General features: G+C 37.8%; 1 protein-coding gene across 1 annotated transcript in view; it reads right to left on the bottom strand.

Moving 5' to 3' along the window:
- Positions 1–19690, bottom strand: part of GRID2 (glutamate ionotropic receptor delta type subunit 2) — a 730680-nt gene that overhangs the window by 158998 nt on the left and 551992 nt on the right. The window contains exon 9 of the mRNA XM_027812082.2: positions 2574–2675. Coding sequence (XP_027667883.2) covers positions 2574–2675 — 102 coding nt within the window. The remainder of the gene's footprint in view (positions 1–2573; positions 2676–19690) is intronic.

Here is a 19690-nt window from a genome sequence, read left to right on the forward strand (position 1 = left end):
CCAAGTTTTTCTAAGAACAAGTTTTTCTAAATTGAGTAACAACAAATAAAAGGACTAAAAGTCTAATTTTAAAATGAGAGAAAACAAGTATTAATACATTTTTTTAGTAGCTTTGCTTAATTTCCAGTGTTATGGCATCCTAGCTAAGACTCCACTCAAATTCAAATATTATATCTATTTATTCATTGTATTCCAGGAAAAAATAATATAATTGCACCATTGTAATAAGCTATGTGAATAAAGATGGGAACCAAGCTATAATTAGCAACAAGTAAAGGCCTGTAAATTTATCCTATAGCAACATATATGTCTGAAGTAATGATATGATAATGACAACTATTTAGAAGTCAGCATATCTTTATGATTAATCCTTACTTATAGTAAGAGCAGCGAGAGAAACTGTTAAAGGGTAAGGACTGTAACTAATACTTTGTCACCCACAGGGGTGGCAACAATATCTGTGGATATCCAAAGATTAAAAGAGGTTAGAAATAATTAGATCTTTGCAATTCTGGCATCTGCACTGTCCAACGCCTCTTCAGGCTTTTGGTTAGTAACCCTGATTTTCTGCCTGCCTGCCTGCCTCTAAGCCATTGGAGTTTACGGATGAGGGAGAAATGGTATTTTATCTTCCTGATTTCTGGCATATGGGGGAAAGTACCATCAATCAAGGAAACTGATAGTGAAAAATATTTCTTCTGGTTCATGAGTTTATGCTTCTTCCCTTTATGTAGTTTACAAAATCCTTGTCTTTCATCTTTCCTAAGTAAAATCAAACAAACCTTGATTTGTATTGTGGTTCACAGTCGGTTTCATCTAGATTGCACTGACCAACCATGCAAACCTCTACAATTTTAAGAGAATAAAGGAAGCTTTATGCTATGAAACCAATATGAAACATTTGCATCTTCCCCATGTATTGCCTTCAGTGCATTCTATATAAAATGAGACAGTTAGCAAAATGTTAAATTTAAAAAAGCACAATTCAGACTAACCATGGTTTTCAGTAGTTGTGCATGGAAGTTGTCATGAGTTGTGCTCTGAAATGTAACAAAGCCAAATGGCTTTTGTGTGCTCATGTGAGGCATCGAGCAAGGATTACAGTGAAGAGACAACCACCATGTGCTGTGTGCTGAACTTTAAACGTCTGCCTTCTGGATTTATTATTGATATAGAATCCTATCAGCATAACTAATGACTTTTTTTGTATTTTTGCAAGTTGCTAAATATTCATGCTATAATGACTTAAAAGAAGAATGTTCACTGGCAAGCAAACTCAAATAATGGGATGAAATCAGAGGAATGGAATGGGGAGAGACAGAAGAAGAAATAATAAAAAATCAAAAGGTCCAAGACACTAATTTGAATTTATTTTGCTAGACAACATCCCTTTTTTTTTAACAGAATATTGTACCAAATCAATTAGCATGAGGGTCAGGCAAATCACAAAGTCCAGCCACTGCCACCATGATGCTATTGTGGTGAACATGTACTTAAAAGTATAAACCCCCCACTACTGCTTTGTCTTTTTCTGTGCCTTCACGCTTATTAGGTTGGGGTTTGCTTTTTTTTGTGCGTCTCACAGGAAGTTCTCTAGCATACTAAGAGCTGGAACAGACTGGACACTCCAACAGATAATATAATTAATTGGAGGGGTACAAAACTCCTCTGTTTGTGGCACTGACATGCTCTGGTAATTTCACTTTCCACCCCTGGTTGAGCCTTTTCCTTCATCATATAATGTAAGCAATGCAAACCGTGGAAACCACTCTTGCCTTGTTCTTCATAAGCAAGTGGTCAGGCCCTCAAACACCAAATTGGTAATGGAAATCACAAGGAGATAGTAGAGACAGTGAAGTAGCTCAATATAACCTTCACAGTTCTGCAGCCTTGGGTCAACTTTATGTTTGGGCATCAGTCTAAAGAGGCCTACATGTCTTATTAATTTCTTTTTATTTCTTTCTTCCCCTCCTCCCAGCTTTAATAAATTCTGCTCGCACTGGCCTCCTACCACAAAATACCTTCCTATTCTGGAGGGAATTGTCTGTTCAGTTTTAAACCAACTACTTTGCTGCAGATGCTTAATTCAAAGTGTCCACAGAGGGGAAGAACCTGGCTGAAGAAGATCTAGGAGGGGACAGTGGATGTTTTACTGTACTAGAGTTACTCACCCTAAGCTGACCTTGAATATTTTCTGTGTGGCAAATTGTGTCAGACTGCACTCAATTTGGCAAGGTAATTGGAAAGCAGCTACATCTTATGAATCATTTAGAGTTTTAGCTAGGTAACTTTAGCTAACATGGCACTTGAGGTTGCCCTTTATCAGTTCATATGGTTGCCTTATCTAATTTAGTATGTGTCTGTGGAAGAAGCAGATTTTAATTCTGAAATGAACTGTACTGATAAATAATTTTATTTTGTGTAAATTGCTCCATTGCTCTGGTATTTACAAGCTGGAATCAGACACTCAAACATCGATTAATTTCTTGGTAAAATGGTGTGTTTAATAAAAAGGTGAGGCAAGAGGAAGAAAATACATTCCTGCTAGTGCAAAAGGATGAAGATCAACTTACCAGCACAGTCACCACACGCAGAACCACACCTCGCATGTTATTCTCCAGCTTTCTGTCTGTTAGTGACCCATTCAGACCAGTGATGGGATTCCAGCAGCCAAGCTGAAAGGGAAAACGGAAATGATTTGCTCATTGCCCATTAAAATTTGCTAGTCATTCCTCTTAGGTAGCTTTAAGCAAGAACACAAGAAAAAAACAGTACACCTTCTGGAACCAATGAGATGAAAAATCAGAGAAGGGCTTGCACACAGATTCATCTTTAATTTGCAAATTAAGCAATTAGGGATATCAGTTTACGCTCTTAAATACCAGTGTGCAATGGATGACAGCATCCAGGGTTTGGTGGTATATGTATTACTTTAGAAGAGCTCAGGGAGGACTTCTATGTTAATGGAAAATATTTAAAAAAGTAGTATGGCTGTAACAATATTTGTACCTTGCTTTCAGTAATACACTAATTGGAGAAATAATAGCTACTATAATTTTAGCATGCTGTCTGCTCCAGCCCGTCTTTCCTAGCAGAACTCTGATGAAAGGAATTACACTAGTTTTAATTAAAGCTTATACTACTCATTGATAATGAAACAGCAGTGATTTTTAGCAAGGTTAAAAATCACATTTAAAGATGATTGAGGAAAAGACCATTGAATAGGCACACCACGGTACTGAGAAAGGACTGCAACAGATAATGCAGTAAAAAAAGCAGCAGCAAGATGTGCTGCATTGGTGTTATTGCATTTCTTGGGCTTCTATGGACAGAAGCTTTTTCTTCAGGTTTCTCTGTAGGACTAACTGCCTTTCAATCTAGATGTAGTAGATACTGACCTATAAGTTAGCTTACCTAAAAATATAACTTTCTACATTTTTACACAATGGTAGATGCTTGTCTTGGGTACAGAGAAAAAGACCAACCAACCACGCATCCCTTAGTACCATGTACAAACATTACAAAGTTTCATTTTTGGAATTCATTACCACATTCATCTGTCCTGTACAATTACTACTGTTAAATTCAAAACCCAACAGGACAATGACTGATTGCAGAGGAGTTTGGAGCAGAGTCTCAATTACAGCATATAAAATAATTGCCTATGTAAACCTGTTATAGAGTAAAAAGAGGTAGGCACCTGCAGGTACCAGTTCTTGCTCTGAATTGCATCCTCCATGGGCTGTGCACAAAATCTATGGAGGTATGCTTATCTTCCGACTCATGTAGGTAACTTAAGCCTCTAAACCCAGGTGGTTTTCATGTCTCTATTTAAAGGCACAAAAGGTCTTGCTCTAACAAGACCAAGATTAACATCAGTAGGTTACTGCTGGGCCCAGTGGCCTCTACCAGGATTGGTCTCTCAGAGAATGCAACCCTATAATCTGTGAGAAATATAAACTGTAAACCATCCAAAAAATTTCTGTACTTTAATGCACAGTCACTGAAATGGCAGGGTACCTGACCCAGCTGAAGGGGTCTGTGAAAGAACGGGAGTACCTTTGCTGGTTGTGATTGAACACAAATTTACAGAAAGAGTTATTTTCAGTCCTTCATGGGAAAAGCTTGTGTATATGTGTTTCATAGATCTTTCAAAGTGAGACAGAAAATGAGGAACTAACTCTGAGTACACACATTTAACAAATTAAGAAGTAGACCGTTCGAAATATTTGTTTTCTCCATTACATCCAATAAGGTATTTCAAAGCAACTTCTAAATTATATAATTTCAATATATTGATATCAATTCTTTGAAGCTGTCTCCTTAAGAAATGCACACCTCAAAAAGCAAAAACCCCAAACCTTTCTGCAATGGTATAGAGGTTAGGTTTGACTCGATGATCTTAAAGGTCTTTTCCAACTTAAATGTTCCTATGATTCTATGTTTCCCAACAGAAGATGGGCTTAAAACAATGTAGCAATGTCTCTCTGCCATTTTCAGAAGGGCTCAGGGCTGTCCTAATTCTTACCACTTTGAAGTTAAGATTATACTATTGTCAGGGGATGAGCAAGGGTAACGATGACCATACTTTTAATGTCAAGTAATAATTGAATCAAGGATCTATTGGATTCAGAACTCTGGCAGAAATCATTGGAAGTAGCAGTAGGATACGAGGAGGAATGAAAGTACGAGGCATCGTATTTTTCTCTTGCAATTACTCACCTTCCCAATAGCTATTTCTAAATAAAAGCACAAACTACCACTGCTTGGTTTCCTCATTTCACATTTCTATCTGATCACAAATCATAGTGGCCATCTCTGCTTCTTCTGTACCTCCACAGCATGTCTAGCTGTCCACAGCAGTATGGATGAACTGCTGACATGTTCCAGGTCCTCATCACTCCTCTGGCAAAGCCTTCCAATGCTTTGAGCTGAATAACCTAATTGCTGAAGTGTGTTACCTGTAATAACGCAGTGAAACATATTGAAGGCATTTGAAGTGCGCGCGCTGTGCGCTGTATGGGATACATCACTGCCATCCTGGGAAGGAAAGCATTTGATAGTCTATTTTTTCTGTACTAAAAATATTGAAAATGGCATTAAGTTCAGAACAAAAGTGCATTAAATCAATTTGGCAGTTTTCATTCTTAGTCACATAAAGAAACTAATTAGAACTTAGATACAACTAGCATAACCAAATGTGCTGGAAGTATAATCACCACAGAAATTGTTACTGCTTTTGCCAGATTTTAAATCCTAGGAAGTTACTGAAGAGCCTTTGTATCCTTTTGAGGTTAAAGTATATTTTTAATTGTGCACATTAATGCATACATATTTATATAATTAACTTTTTAGCTTGACCAATTCTACCTTTTTAAGGAAAAAATCCCCAACATAACTGATTCCCAGAAATTTATCATAGCAATAATTTTCCTTTAAAAAGGCACATTTTATTTTCAATTATCATGAATTCAATTTTCAATCCAATTGTTCCTTTAAGCAGCACAGTCATGGCAAAGACAAATGTGCAGTGCCTTGCCAATAAAGTTGAAATTGATTTTGAGTGGGAGCTGCTTACTGTTGTTAGGTGAAAATGAATCAACATTTATTGATGACAATTCGAGCTTGTCATTGCAGAAAGGAGCAAATGATACTATTGTTGAAACAGCAAGATGGAAATGGTATAAAGCTACCACTTCAGTTCTACTTTCTACCCCTCAACTGCTTCTGCAAAACATTTGTTACTTCTGTATTTACTTCCTTTTTCTTTTTTTCTGTCTCTGATAGTTGAAATGAGAGAATAGATTGGGCAATAACAGAATCCCAAGGTAAATCTGGTTGATTTGTGTAGAACAATATGGGCGATGGGAACTTTATTTAGGACAGTACTTGTCATCTTCATACCATGGAAATGTTGTAATTTACATTGCTTTGTACTTCTGTTGCAGTTTCTTTTATTTAACGACAGCATTCCCTCTACTACATTCAGATATAAAATGATGAAGATTGAGAAGTTGTCAATGTTCTGCTTCCTTTAATATCCAATTAAAATCTCTTTCTGACCACACCACCTCCTAGCTTGTTACCCCCTCTATCATCATTATTAGAATGTGTTTTGCTCTCCTATTTTGCTGGCTGAGCCAAAAGTTGACCTCCCTTCTTCATTAGATATTTTTGCCTATATGAACTAGGCATTATAGAAGGTCTGTAATTTGTTTATGGATACTAAAATAGGCAAAATCTATTTTATATAAATCTGCAATTTCCAGACTCTGATTTATAAGGAACTTGGAACACTAAAATCTATAATGCCTTCACAACAGACAGATTTTCTCCCCTACTTCCTATGTATTCAGTGAACTCTGCTGAATACCTGAGAGCTTTCACTTTTTTTTTTTTCCTGACAGAGTAAAATGCAGATTTCCATTGTGTCAATTAATCAAGAAAAATACATTGACCTGATGTGATCACAGTTGAGGACAATCACAGAAAATAAATAAAACCAGAATACTAATACAAATGCATTACTTAAGTGCTTGTCATTCTAGGAGAGTGTAGAGTGTTCCGTTACTTCAATTAATAAAGAAAATATACAGGACCTGGTTTATCCAGCTCTGCAATGCAATGTAACAAACTTTGAACTCGGACTGCATCACAACAACTTCCAAAACAGTCAAGAGCACTAAATGCTCTAGAGAAGCTGCAAGGGAAATCTGAAAGATAAAACACCCTTACATCTGCAACTGGAATTCATCAGGATACCAGGATCACTATCACCCCTCTTTCCTTTATTTACCTTGCATTTAAAGAAAAAAACAAACAAACAAAAAACCAAAAAAGAAACCCAAAACACAAACAGAAGAAAAAATATGAACAATATCTTGGTTTTACTGCAGACAGCTGGACAAAATATTTCTGGTGGAAATGCTCATCAGAGAGCACTGTTGAGGAACTGTTTAGCAGCTCATAACAGAGCCGGTCACCCACAGAAATGCCGCCCCCCTTGCTGGCATTACCCATATGTTCTTCAGAAAACCCCTTCTCAATTTTCACTCAGGTACAACCTGCTTTAGGAACTGACTTTTTTCAAGATATGACTTCAACAGAAGAAATGTGCATTAATAATGCCCTCTTCCATTTCAAACAATAATAAACTCACAACTGGAAAAGACACCACGAAGCTGTCATGAAACAGCACTCAGCTAGGAGATTCCAACTCCCAGGTGTGCTGGGAAGACTCAAAATGAGATACACAACAAAAAATAATGATGAAAAAGGACTTTTTTGTGATGTGTAGATTCAGTATTTACAAAATTTGCTAGGACACCAGCTTAGATAACATTCAAGCACAACATCATAGAAATAATTTTGCACAGATTATTCCTGATGCCTTTTGTCAGCTGCTGTTTAATGTCTGACAGTGACCAGGAAATCAGAAACTAAATGCTACAGATGAAATGTCCTATGTCTCACAGAAAAGCCAGAAAAAATATGTTTCAGTTGACCTTCTGCTACTATCAGTTATATACAATTTAGTTGGACACCGTCACCTGCTTAAAGAGTCCTTTCAGACCTAACTGTTGGTCAAGTAAATCTGCAAAAAGTCTGATGGTCAGGGGTTAACTGAGGGCGTCTGTACTCCTGGACTTTATTAAAGAAGCAAGGATCAGTTTTGTTCTTCACAGTAATTTCCTAATACGATTGGTTAGCAGGAAAGCTTTCTGTTTAACTTCTTCCTTCACTGGAGCTTAGGTAATAGTCAGCAAATAGTAAGTTGTTAAGATCAAAAGAAAATACTGTGTTCAACAAATTGGATAATGTATAGCAGCACTTGCTTCTCCTACATTGTGTGGTCAAACCTATATAGTTCTGTGCATTCAGTTAATTATTTTGTACAGTATGTTTTATTGCTTTAATTTTTCTCTGGACCAGGAGGAGTGACCTGCCCCTGGACTCACTCTATTATTTTCAAGATATGTTAGGAGAATGTGAATACCCAAGTTCAGTTTTATATCCAGTGGCTTAAGGATTATAATTGCAGCAGTCAGGGTGGTCTATTTGTTTTACTAACTGATCACAGACACAAGTGCAAGTGACTTAAGTAAGAATTTCTTTCCTTAAAGCTAAAAACACATGGCAGAATAACACTGTACACAGTTAATAAAATATTTTGCTTTGGGGACTGCCCAAATTTCTTTTTCTTATTGAACTGAGATAAAGAAGCTAATGGAAAGTTACCTGCCGGTAACCTGCTGTTTGCTCTCCTATCAGCTCTTGCCTCAATATTTTTGCAAGGACTCACACACCCAGATTGGTGCCAGAAGTTATAACTGGATGTTTTAGATGACTGACAAACGTTGAATATATGGGGAAAAAAGCACAGACTGCATAGCTGTTCTCAACACTGCCTGCTCCACTTACGAAGCTCATGCCTGGTGATTAGGCCAAGAAGCTTCCAGAGAAACTCTATTTGTATGGTTTCTGGAAAGTATAGTAAATTACCACATCTCAAAGATAACGAACCGTCTCCCCAAACCAACAGTGTCATTCTAATGGTCCCTTACTTTTCCTCCCTTCATCTCTAGCTTACTTTTCCTATTACTACTTTCCCTCTCATTTGAAATTTGGTGGTTTTAATAATTTCCCTCCTCTAAGTGCCTTCCTTTTTATCTTTGGAAAACACCCTTTTTTCCTCCTCCAGTCCTCTCTGTGAAGTTAGTACTCCAGCAGTTCCCTAACCTGTGGTTATCTTGCTCTTTCCTATATTGCAATGCCTCTTGCCATTTCTCTGTGCACTTTCAGCATACTTTCTTTGCTCTTTGCTTTTCTCTCCCTTGATCTTCCCTGCTGTTTCCTGTGCCTTTTTCCTGTCTTGCTTTTTTTTTTTTTTTTTTTTTTGTTTAGGGTTGGGGTTGATAAAGAGACCTCACTTTTCACTTCATTCAGCTTTGAATCATCTTTCAAATCACTTTGGGTCCTTCTTCCTTTCTCTTTAACCCTTGGATCTCCTTTTCTCTCAGGCAGTCCTCTCAGGAAACTCCCCCTCAGCTCCTCCCTCTTCTCTCATATTACGAGGCAGATGGGACATAACAAAATACATTACTGTATAGCCCTGCTTCTCTTGCTTTCTTATTTTCTTATTTTTTTCACTCGTGTCCCCTGAAATCCTTACAGAACTCAGAACAAAAGACCCAGCAAGGATATTAACGAGCCAGATGGTGATCTCTCTCCCACTGCCTCCATATTTCAGTTAAAGTCAAATACTCAGAAAAGCCTGTTCTTTGACCCAATGCAGATATCATCCATTTTCTATTCGGCAGCTTCACAGTGGATTGCTGTGCAGGAAACCCTCCCCTGGAAATCCCTGTGGTGCTCAGAGATTGCATGGCAGCAAACATTCACAGGGGAAGCATCCATCCCTGTTCATGTACCCTGAACCACAACCAGAGGACAGTGAAAGCACACGCATGCAGGCCACTGGCACGTGCTGGCATTGCTTAAATGCCAAAATGACCTTTGTGAGGAAGCAGGTTTTGCTCTTTTGGTGAAAATTAAGGTAAGAGTGTAACAACTGACAAGACCATGTTGTTGGTGGCTGGGGTTCTTTGGTCAACAGCTATAAAGAGGTCGGTAACCCCCCCGAGGTGAGTAATACACTTGGCTTTCAGACTTCATGATGTGACCTAGCTCAGCCATATATCGCCCAGAATACACTGTGAACAACAGGAAGTTGGTAAGGAAGAAAAAGCTTCACTAAAGAGAGTAATTAGTAGTTAAGTCTAGCATCTACTTTTATATGATTTATTTAACAATATATTTTACTGTCTAGAGTCCATTTTATCACTTTTTATAGTTTATCAGGTGACATAGGTGAACTTAAAATGACATAAATAGACTCCTCCTCCAAAAAAAGGAATCATCTTTCCCCAAAACACATATACATGTATTTGCTTTTCTGTCCGGGAGGCAAACCCTCTTCTGGACTATCAAAGTTCTTCATGAGCTTTACTCTGGCAGTATCATTTTCATTTTACACAGGAAGCTTGCTCACCGGTTTATGAATTATTCCAGGGAAATTGATAATACCAAGAAAGTTCAGGCTTGTGTGCAGTTTAGATATAGTCACTTTGATTTTTAATTGCAAATTCTCATCTCTCTTCTCATTAAGCATATTAAGGGTTTAAAAGGATGTCTTTTATCTAAATCATGTGATGTCTAAAAAAACCCCATTAAAAATCAAAGTTTATAATTGAACTTGGTCCACTTTGTGCTGGGACACCACTGCATCTTCATGAAATCAAAGCAAAAAATATTCAAAATTGCTACTCCAGCTCATATTAGATCACAATATACAAGATTTTTGTATCATAGTAAAACCTTTGATCAAACTTGATCAGAGACAGACAATGAAAAATATTGTTTTCCACTGGGTTGCCTGAAACTCCCCCTCTGCAGGTAGCAAAAATCCTGCACAGCACATTTCAGCTTTTCATCAGTTCCCTGGGAGTGTACAAACATACTTCAATAGGCTCCCAGCTTTTCCTTCAGCTTAGTAAGGTGCTTTTGGGGGACTTGATTTTTCAGAAAGGGTTTGACAAAGTGGAATATCAACAAAACCTGCTTGCACTGTTGCAGGGCTCAAAAATTCTGGGGGCAGCATTCCAGAAATAAATCAAAATTGTAATAGCATAGAACCAACCCGGCACTGTTTGACTTGGAAAGAAGTGGGTTTCCAGGGCAGGATTCTGAACAAACCTAGTCCAATAAACCACATAAGAAAATCCTTCAGAGTAGACTAAATTGGCTTGTACTGAACACCCTGCTTCTGCAGCAGACTGCTGCCAGCGCTGAGTTGCTTGGGTACTTCTACACTGCATTGCAGTCAGCTCTGTAAGCAGGCATGCTGAGAAGCACCTTGGCTTTTATTCTGCAAGGAAAATCTCCCTTTGAATATAACCAGTGAATTAGCAGTCTAAGAGTCAGTTTTGGAAGTAAATCCATATGGAGAATTATGTATTAGCTTCATCTATCTCCAAGCTGGGAAGAAAAAGAAAGGCTGTTGTCTAGCTCCAGCCTAGGAGCCACAGTAGTAAAGGAGTAGTACAGATCTGTGCTTGTACTATCAAAATCCGTGCTTGTTTTAAAGGCAGGTGACAAGGAACAATGTGTGTAGGTACATGTGGGGCCCCATGAGGCTACAGAACATCTGGACTAATCTCAGTGGCACTTCTTTAGCCCTGTTTTTGAAGTGTAAGCAGAATTATCACACTACTGTTCACACAAAACTACGTCAATTTTTGTGTGACAAAATAATTTTTTGCTTTATTTTTTTTTTTTTAATTTCAAATTTAATTCACACACACAAAAAAGTGTGATAACTCTACAGCTGGTTATCTTTTCATGAGAAGCACAACATTGTGAAGTATACTTTTTCCCAGGTATAACATATGGGAATCTCCCTTTTTCTTTGCCAGGCTAAAGGATTTTAAATGAAACAGTTCTCTACCACCTACCCAAAAGCAGATGTATTTATTTATTTATTTAGCTACTGAATGCTCTTTGAGCAATACTGCTGCTGTGGTATTCCTTATACATGAAAAAAAAAGAATTGCATTCACGGGACTTGGTAAAGCATGGGAAATGTTCCTAGGATGCGCATATCATGGAAATACATGTTCTGAAAACCTTTGAAAGAGGACACCCTCAGTTTTCTATAAATACTTAGACTTAGCATGTCTGGTATTGCTACGTAATTCTTGACTTCAGCATGAAACACAGAATAAGAGACACAATGAAACACATCCCTGCCTTACTCAAGGCAGTGATATACTGGCATGAAAAAACTCCTTCCAAGAGACATGTGTGATAAGATATTATTTTTATCCCAAAGAACGTGGGTCCCTGTCTCCTCAGACACATTCACCCTCTCATCACCAACATGACAGGCAAAGGAATTAATATGGAGGTAGTGTGAGAATTTGCACCACTGTTCAGTGCAGACGATATACATATCTTAAAGCATATTTGTACCTGTCTAGAAGCTGTTCAAACTTATACAGCATCAAAGTAGCTTACACTCTCTGTTGTTTAGCGCAGAAGAATTTGCCAGCTACTTCTTAAACATAGTACAAAGAAAGAAAGCTCTGATGGGACCATCTCCTATTCAGACATGCCAGTGCAACATGCTTCCCAGGCACAGGGGCTATGAAACACCTGCTTAGAAAGCATCAACAACAAAGACAAAAAAACCCCAAACAACAACAAAAAAAAGCCGATGAAGCATGAGAAATTCATATGAAAGGACAATTTAACTAATTTCCCTTTTATATATGCATATATGAAGGAACTCCTGGGACTGCCTAAACAACAGAGACCTTTGGTGAAAAAAACCAAAACAAGTTGTTACTTGAATATTGCCTTCAAGATTATCTCTACAGAGAAGCTAACATGACAATGCAGCACACGTAGCACTAGATGATAAAGTGCTTTCCGTTGATTCTCCAGATTCCTGTGATGCTTAAATGGGAAATGCAGAGATTGAAACAATCTTTGCTTACACGTAGATCAATACTCCAGTCCTAAAATCCAGGATTTATTCTGTGTTGACAGAAATAAAAAGAGGCTTGCTATGTTGGATATGTCGCAGACTTACTGGCTTGATGCTGGCCAGTAAATCAAAGCAGCGTTTTGTCATTGATATGTTAGAAAATATTATTCCAGTATAACCCATGCTCACAGGATGTATGGCTAGAGTGACACCAGTTTTCAGTGATCATGGACCAGATATTACAAGTGATTTACTGGACCATACATTTTTGAGAGTTTGGTAGTAAAGAAAATAAGGTTGTGGGGTGTTTTTTCCACTCCCTCAGCACAGAGCAGCTGTCTTAGGAATCAGAACCGACAGCAAAGAAATAAAAAAAATTAGCACCAAATGACCAAACAAAGTATCACTACCAAGCAACAGCTGAGAAGAAGCAACAGCTTCTTCTGAGGTTGTTTTTGGACCATGAGGCTTGGAGCAGTGGATAATAGAAAGGTCAAGAGTGAATTTAAGGAGATGGTCATGGCCAGCAACCTGGATTACAAAAGGCAACATCTTTCCACTAAATGCAGCTGCAATGAGAGCAGATGTGTTCACCTAGGGTCCTAAAGATCGGCACAGGGGCAGGGGTATCCGGCACTGGGAAATCTTTGAAGAACTAGGTCATGGTCTGTTTCATACCATGTTCCTTCCCTCCGTGGGTTCCAGATAATCCTTTCCAAGATTTTTGTTTCCAGATGATCTAGCCTTAGTTCCAAAAGCACAAGTCTTTCAGCATCAATAAACTGTTACTGAAATTATTTCTGTGCTAGAGGCTCTGAGAGAACTGCTATGCTGATAACCAAATGTTATGCTGATAATGATCAGAAGCAATTTCCTCTCTAACTACCAGCACTATAATCTCATCTTCAGCACAGACAATACATTCAGCTTCTTTCCATTCTATATACCACAGGACATCTGCTACATCATTATGTAACAGAAAGGCTGTCCCTGAGACAGATCTGTGCTCCTATAGCCTTCAAAGATGCCCTCGGTGACACTTCAGAGGCATCATCACCTGATCACCAGGAAAAGTGGCATTCTGAATACAGAGTGTTTTTTGCTGGTGGTGATGCTGTAGAGCAATCACAGCTGAGACACATGCTGTACAAAACCTGTATAAAATGTTTATGTTACACGTGCACATTACACAACATACATGGTTAAAGGCAAGTTTGGAGCCCACTGTATTTACTACTAATCAGTGCTTCACAGAAGAATACCTAAAGAATCCCTAGCTGGACCTGTCAGCAGCTAGTTCGGTGGAGCCACATACAGGAGTGGGTGCTTCTGTATTAGAGAAACAGAGGCGTGAGTGAACATAAATTTCATATGTTGATTAAGTGTGTGAGTGTGGGGAAGTTGCCTGTTAAAGAAGGGGTCTAATAATAGTATGACATTTTGGAAAGAAGTGAAACATTTCTATATGCCTGTTATTTACTACCGAAAAATTTTAAAAGCACCACAATAAAATAGCATTACAGAGACAGGCTATGACTCTCTCTGACGTATAAAAACCTACTCTGACAATTAGACACAAAGTTTCTAAGAAATCTTTGAAATGTGCTAACAAAAAAAAAATAATAATCTCTTCTGGTTTACCATCAGCTGGAAAAAACTGGAAGATTAAAGAATTTTGGGAAGGAAAAAGTTGAGTTTTGCTTACTGAGACAAAACATTTTTAGTAAATTGCTCTGGAGAACCTGAATGACTAACAGTGGGAGTGATTTTATAAACTCATTGCTCCATACAGTACAAGTATTTGCTCTTGCTATGGTAAATAGGCTTGTCAGAACAATCTACTACAATCTACAACATTTAAAAGGTAAATGATATGTAGTACAATACCTGAAGACTCAGATAAACGATCCTTGTGGAAAACAGTAAACCATTAGGTTAAAAGATGAACTGACACTTCTAATAAGTCCTCTCTAGAATAGCTGAATCAGTAAAATACATTTTTATTACAAATGAAAATCACAGCTTTAATGATACTAGAATTTGCCACAGAAATAAATTAGCAACATATCTTAGTAATTAAAACTACATAAACACATTATAAATCTATTTTGCAAAGGATCAGAATTACATTTGCTAGTACACTATATTCCCACAATAGATCCTGTTTAGCATACATATTGCTGAAATTGTGTAAAGAAATAAGAACTTAAAACCACTGAGATTTTTCTTAGCTAGTTTAATATTGCAAAGCGCCTTCTAAGAACACACTGTGGCATATATGGCAGTGATTATTTACCCAGCTAAGTAGTTATACTGTGCTCATTACAGTGTTTCTAGGATTTAATTTTAAGGGATAATATGAATTTTAAAATCACCTTTTGATTTGAAAAGATCTACTACTTTTAAGAAGGTAGAAATGTCTGTCTTAAGATTATATTAACAAATCAGTAATTGGGCTCAAATTACCTTCTTGAGCACATTACAGCTACTATACTATACTTACCTTCAGGCACACTACAGCTGCTATGCTTGCCCTGATTGCTTGCTGCTTCCCATTTGCAACAGTACCCACTTGATAAGACTCTAAACAAGCTGAGGTAGGAACTATGTTACTGCACACGTTAGTTACCTATGCAATGCAGCTTTTTACTGTAATCATAATTGTCATTATAGATATAGCCAGAATCAAGTATTTTGTCCTCATTTTCCCCTGAGTTTCATCTATACCTTGTTTATGCTGCCTGCCTGACAGCTACCAGTCTGTTTCTCCTGTATAACCAGTTACTGAGGGACTGAAAATCTCCAAGAATTCTCTTTGTGTGTGATCCACTCATGGATATGCCAGAATCGCAGCCATTATACTATATTGAGGAAAGTAAGTATGTTAAGTTCCTTCCCAAGAGAAGAGAGAAATTTCTTTAGTTGGAAAGGTGACTTAGAAATAATAATATTACTCCAATTGTTAGACACAGTCCAGAAACAGAATCCTGGAATCCTGTTTCTCAACATCCTGTGAATACCCCTGCATTATTTTCGAAGGCACACTCAAAATTTTTCACTGGGGACACTAATTATCTTTCAATCAGTAGGCCCTGAGGTTAACAGCCACACTAAAGAAGCTGTAAATACCTTCAGGGCTAAGAATGCTTGTTTGAAAGCTTACTCTTGTCTGAGCGTTCATCTCCTTTATAGTTGTGACAGAGAATTTTACTGGTTAAAGACATTATTACTACAGTTTCAGAGTTTAACACAAACTTCTCCTACTTTTTCTTTCTTTTTTCTTTTTTTTTTCTCCCCTTCTTTTACTAATACCATGGTGTTTTAAAATTTCACTGTCAGACTAACCTCTATCTGTGCAATCCCAGGTAATATGCTGTAAATCCACTACTTCAGGCTGGAAAGAAAAAAAAAAAAGGCAAGAGAGCCTATTACCTCGTGTGGCATCTATCCATAGTCTAAAGCAGAGATGAAGGCTATTAGTCTGTCAGCATTAGTTCTGATTTAAACACTTCGCTCTAGACACTTTCATTAACTGTGTTGGCATAGCTATATATTATTCATTTAACGTGCACTTCATTACACTCCTAACATGCAGTCATGTTTTGCAAATATAAGCCTGAATATGAGGCATTCAAAGCTAGAGTCTTGGTTGCTGTAAATCGGAGTATTTAAGTGAAAATAAGCCTCATTAGTCTAGCTGAGGATCCAACGCAATCTCTACACTTGCAAATGTAAGTATATTTCTTCCTAGAATAGGTCCTGAATATGTCTCTATGTTTAGTATAACACCTGGATTTTATGCTCAGCTCACTTTTCATTGCATTAAAACACTCATCAAAATGAGAATTTGTACTGTTCTAGGAAAGGTAAAATGACTCTATGTAAGATGCACTAAAACTAACTGAATAATTCATCTATTTTTCATATACAAATTTATTCATGGAATAATATCCTCTAATAGCTCCATTTACAGAGATTACAGGCAGTTTCTCTAGAGCATTCAATAATCAGAAAGCTATGCTGGTTTGTTTGGCTGGATACATTGTCCTAAAAGAGCATCTCTGTCTTGGGACTGGACTATCAGGTTTCTGTCATGAACATCTGCATTTATGATTTCAATTCTTTCCAGCTTTAGAACTCATGAAAATACAGACCACACACTTTCTAAAGTAAGCATTAACAGTAACTTAGCAGAAGCATTACACAGCACATGATAGTCCTACTTTCAATAATTGTCATTCCAAGTTTTAGCAAATTTAAAATCCTTGAACAATCAGAACTAAGTCCTTAGGCAAACAAGCAATGGTAAGTCCAAGCCCCTGGCACACAATCCAGTCTGTCTAGTTATTTTGTAATTTATTTTTTTTTTTAAAGATAGATTTGAAAACTCAAGAGTACTATTAACAATGTTTTAAACTATAATACATTCACTAATGTCCTTCTACCCCAGCTAATGGAATTCATAATTATCTCAGTTCAGTAGCTAAGAGAAATTCCTCAAGATTTCTTTGCAGTTCTTGTATGCTATGTCCCTGATGAAAACAAGGTTTAAGCCACTCCACCAGGTCTATTCCTATCTTTAATGCACTGGCATCTTTTACTCGCATCTCCAGATAGCTATTAGAGTCATATCTCTTTTGAAAAAAAATCACTAGTCAGCTCAGTCTATTTCTGTGCTAATTATCACTCTGCTCAGAATGACTATATTGAACAGATAACCTTAACATATGCACATTATTTTGAATTGTGTAGGTTTCTGTCTCCCTGCTCATATAGAAGTGTCATTGTAGTTCTGCTGGTATAATTCTATGTACAGCCTAGGCTTGTAGAGAGAAGTAATATCTTTTATTAGACCAAGAGATACAGTCAGGGGAGAGAACAAGCTTTGGGCTCAGAAGACTAATGAAAGTCCTATGAGACAAAAAAGCTTTCTTGGTTTTCCTCCAGCTGTATTATTTGGTCTTATAAAAGATATAACCTTTTCCCTATAGGCCCGACTGTCCTTGGTTATAATAGATTACTTACAGTGGAGATAGGTCAAGAAGGATTTGTAGAACAAAATAAAGTAAATGAAAAAGCCAAAAACACAGTTAGGGAAGGTAAAATCATGACCTAGATAAATAGCAAGTCCTTGCATAAAATAGCCTGTCTGGCAGTCCTGAAGGCAGTCTTTTCAACCTTAACACCATTGATAGGGTTGCTTGCCAAGACTACTAACCTCTATACAAAACACAACCATCAGTTTTTTAGAGAAAGCGCACAGGCAAGTTGCTAATTATCACCACTGTCTGCTATGTGCAGAAAGCAGGCAAGAAATTGGATGGCACTCAGGTGAAGTTAGGTGCATCCAGGAGATTTAAGGATATGAAGGAGGTTTAAGGATATGAGGGTACTGAAAGAAGAGCTCCCTATGCATACCCATAGCAAAAGGAAGGCTATGGAAAATACAGGCTTGCTGCTCAATGGGCAGGGGACCCAGAGACAACAAGCAAACAGCTGAGGAACATACTTTCTTTGACTGAATCTTTACTAGCAAGGTCTGTTCCTGGGCTTTCCAACTCCTGCATTTAGTGTCAGAGCCTGGGGGAATGAAGTACTACCCATGACACAGGGAAATCAACGAGGGAATGCTTAAACAAGCAAATAAGTCCATGGGACTGCACAGGTTATATCTGATAGGACTGAGGGAGCTGGCGGATGTCACTGCAAAACTCTGGTGTTTGAAAGGTTGTAGTGACTAGAAAAAGGCAAACATCACATCCATCTTCAAAAAAGCACAAGAAAGAGGACCCACTGAAGCAAAGACTGGCCAATATAACCTCAGTTCGTTGAGGGATTATGGAGCGAACCCCTTTGGGAGGCATTTCCAAAGACATAAAGAGGAGGGAGGTGCTGAAGAACAGCTGGCAGAGATTTCCCAGCCAAAACATGCCGGATCTGCTGATTGTTTTTTGCAGTAAGGATGACTGGCTTGATGGATGTTTGCTTGACATTAGCAAGGCTTTTAACATGGTCTGTGTTCTTGTGACTCGGGCTACATTAACAACAGCATAGCCAACAGAGAGCTAGGTTTGTTCAGCCAGGAGAGGAGGATATGATGAGGAATCTTATAGCTGCCTATAACTGATGGACAGGTGAGTTACACAGAAGATGGAGCCAGACTGCTTGATGGTGGTGCATAATGAAAGAATGAAAAGCAGCAGTCACAGGTTGCAGCAAAAGCAATTCTTTGCTGATAGAGTGATCAAACACGGGGAACAGAGGACCAAGAGATTTTGTTTAAAAGAAACAGCTTTTGTGTCACTGCAAATTATGACTTTCTCAAGCAAGTTAAATCATTGTAGATGTCTTTACTCAAAGGCTATATAGTCACCACAGTTAACAAAATTTAGTGGGGGAGGAAGGGAACGACATGATCCAGGGTGCCGGTCAGACAGCGGTGAGATGCCAGGCATAATCTAAAAGAAAAGTGAAGCACACACTTTCCATCTGAAGGTGATGTTCTCTGGGGATCAAGGCAGGACATCCTGTCCATGTGCTTCACAGGCAGTTAATGCCTTTGAAATGGGAAAGCAAACTTCTGTAAGTAGAGTGAAGAGAAATGGTGGAGATTTTAAAGCCTCTCCTTCATCCCAGCAATTTCTATCTGTACCTTCCATACAATCCTCTGTATCTTCCATCCAAACAACCTTATTTTCTTTTTAGACTTTGATTCTTCAGATTCCAGTTTATCAATTAAGCCAGATTGCTTTTTACAGTACACAACTGCTTCTTTACTTATCTGCAAACTTTATCAATGACAATTGTCTAGTTTCTTGAAGAATGTTGATACAAATAGTTAAAAAGGAAACAAGCCATTTTTCTTGAACATAAATAGACCTCAGAACTAACAGCAGCTGTAAGACAGAATCATAGCATAAACTGATGTATTACCAGGCAGGTATAATAGATGGAGGTTTAATCACTAGTTATTAAGGTCACCCTATGATTTGTGCTATGAAGCATCCTTTTTTTTTATTTGATATTGGCGATTTGAGCTACATAGGCTGAAGTTTTTCATACCAGATGTCAGTTCAGGGTAAAATAAACTCTGTCATAACTCATACACACACAACATGTGAATTACAAAAGCTAGTGTTTAAA

This window comes from Falco cherrug, chromosome 1 (genome assembly GCF_023634085.1).
Source record: "Falco cherrug isolate bFalChe1 chromosome 1, bFalChe1.pri, whole genome shotgun sequence".
Taxonomy (NCBI): Eukaryota; Metazoa; Chordata; class Aves; order Falconiformes; family Falconidae; genus Falco; species Falco cherrug.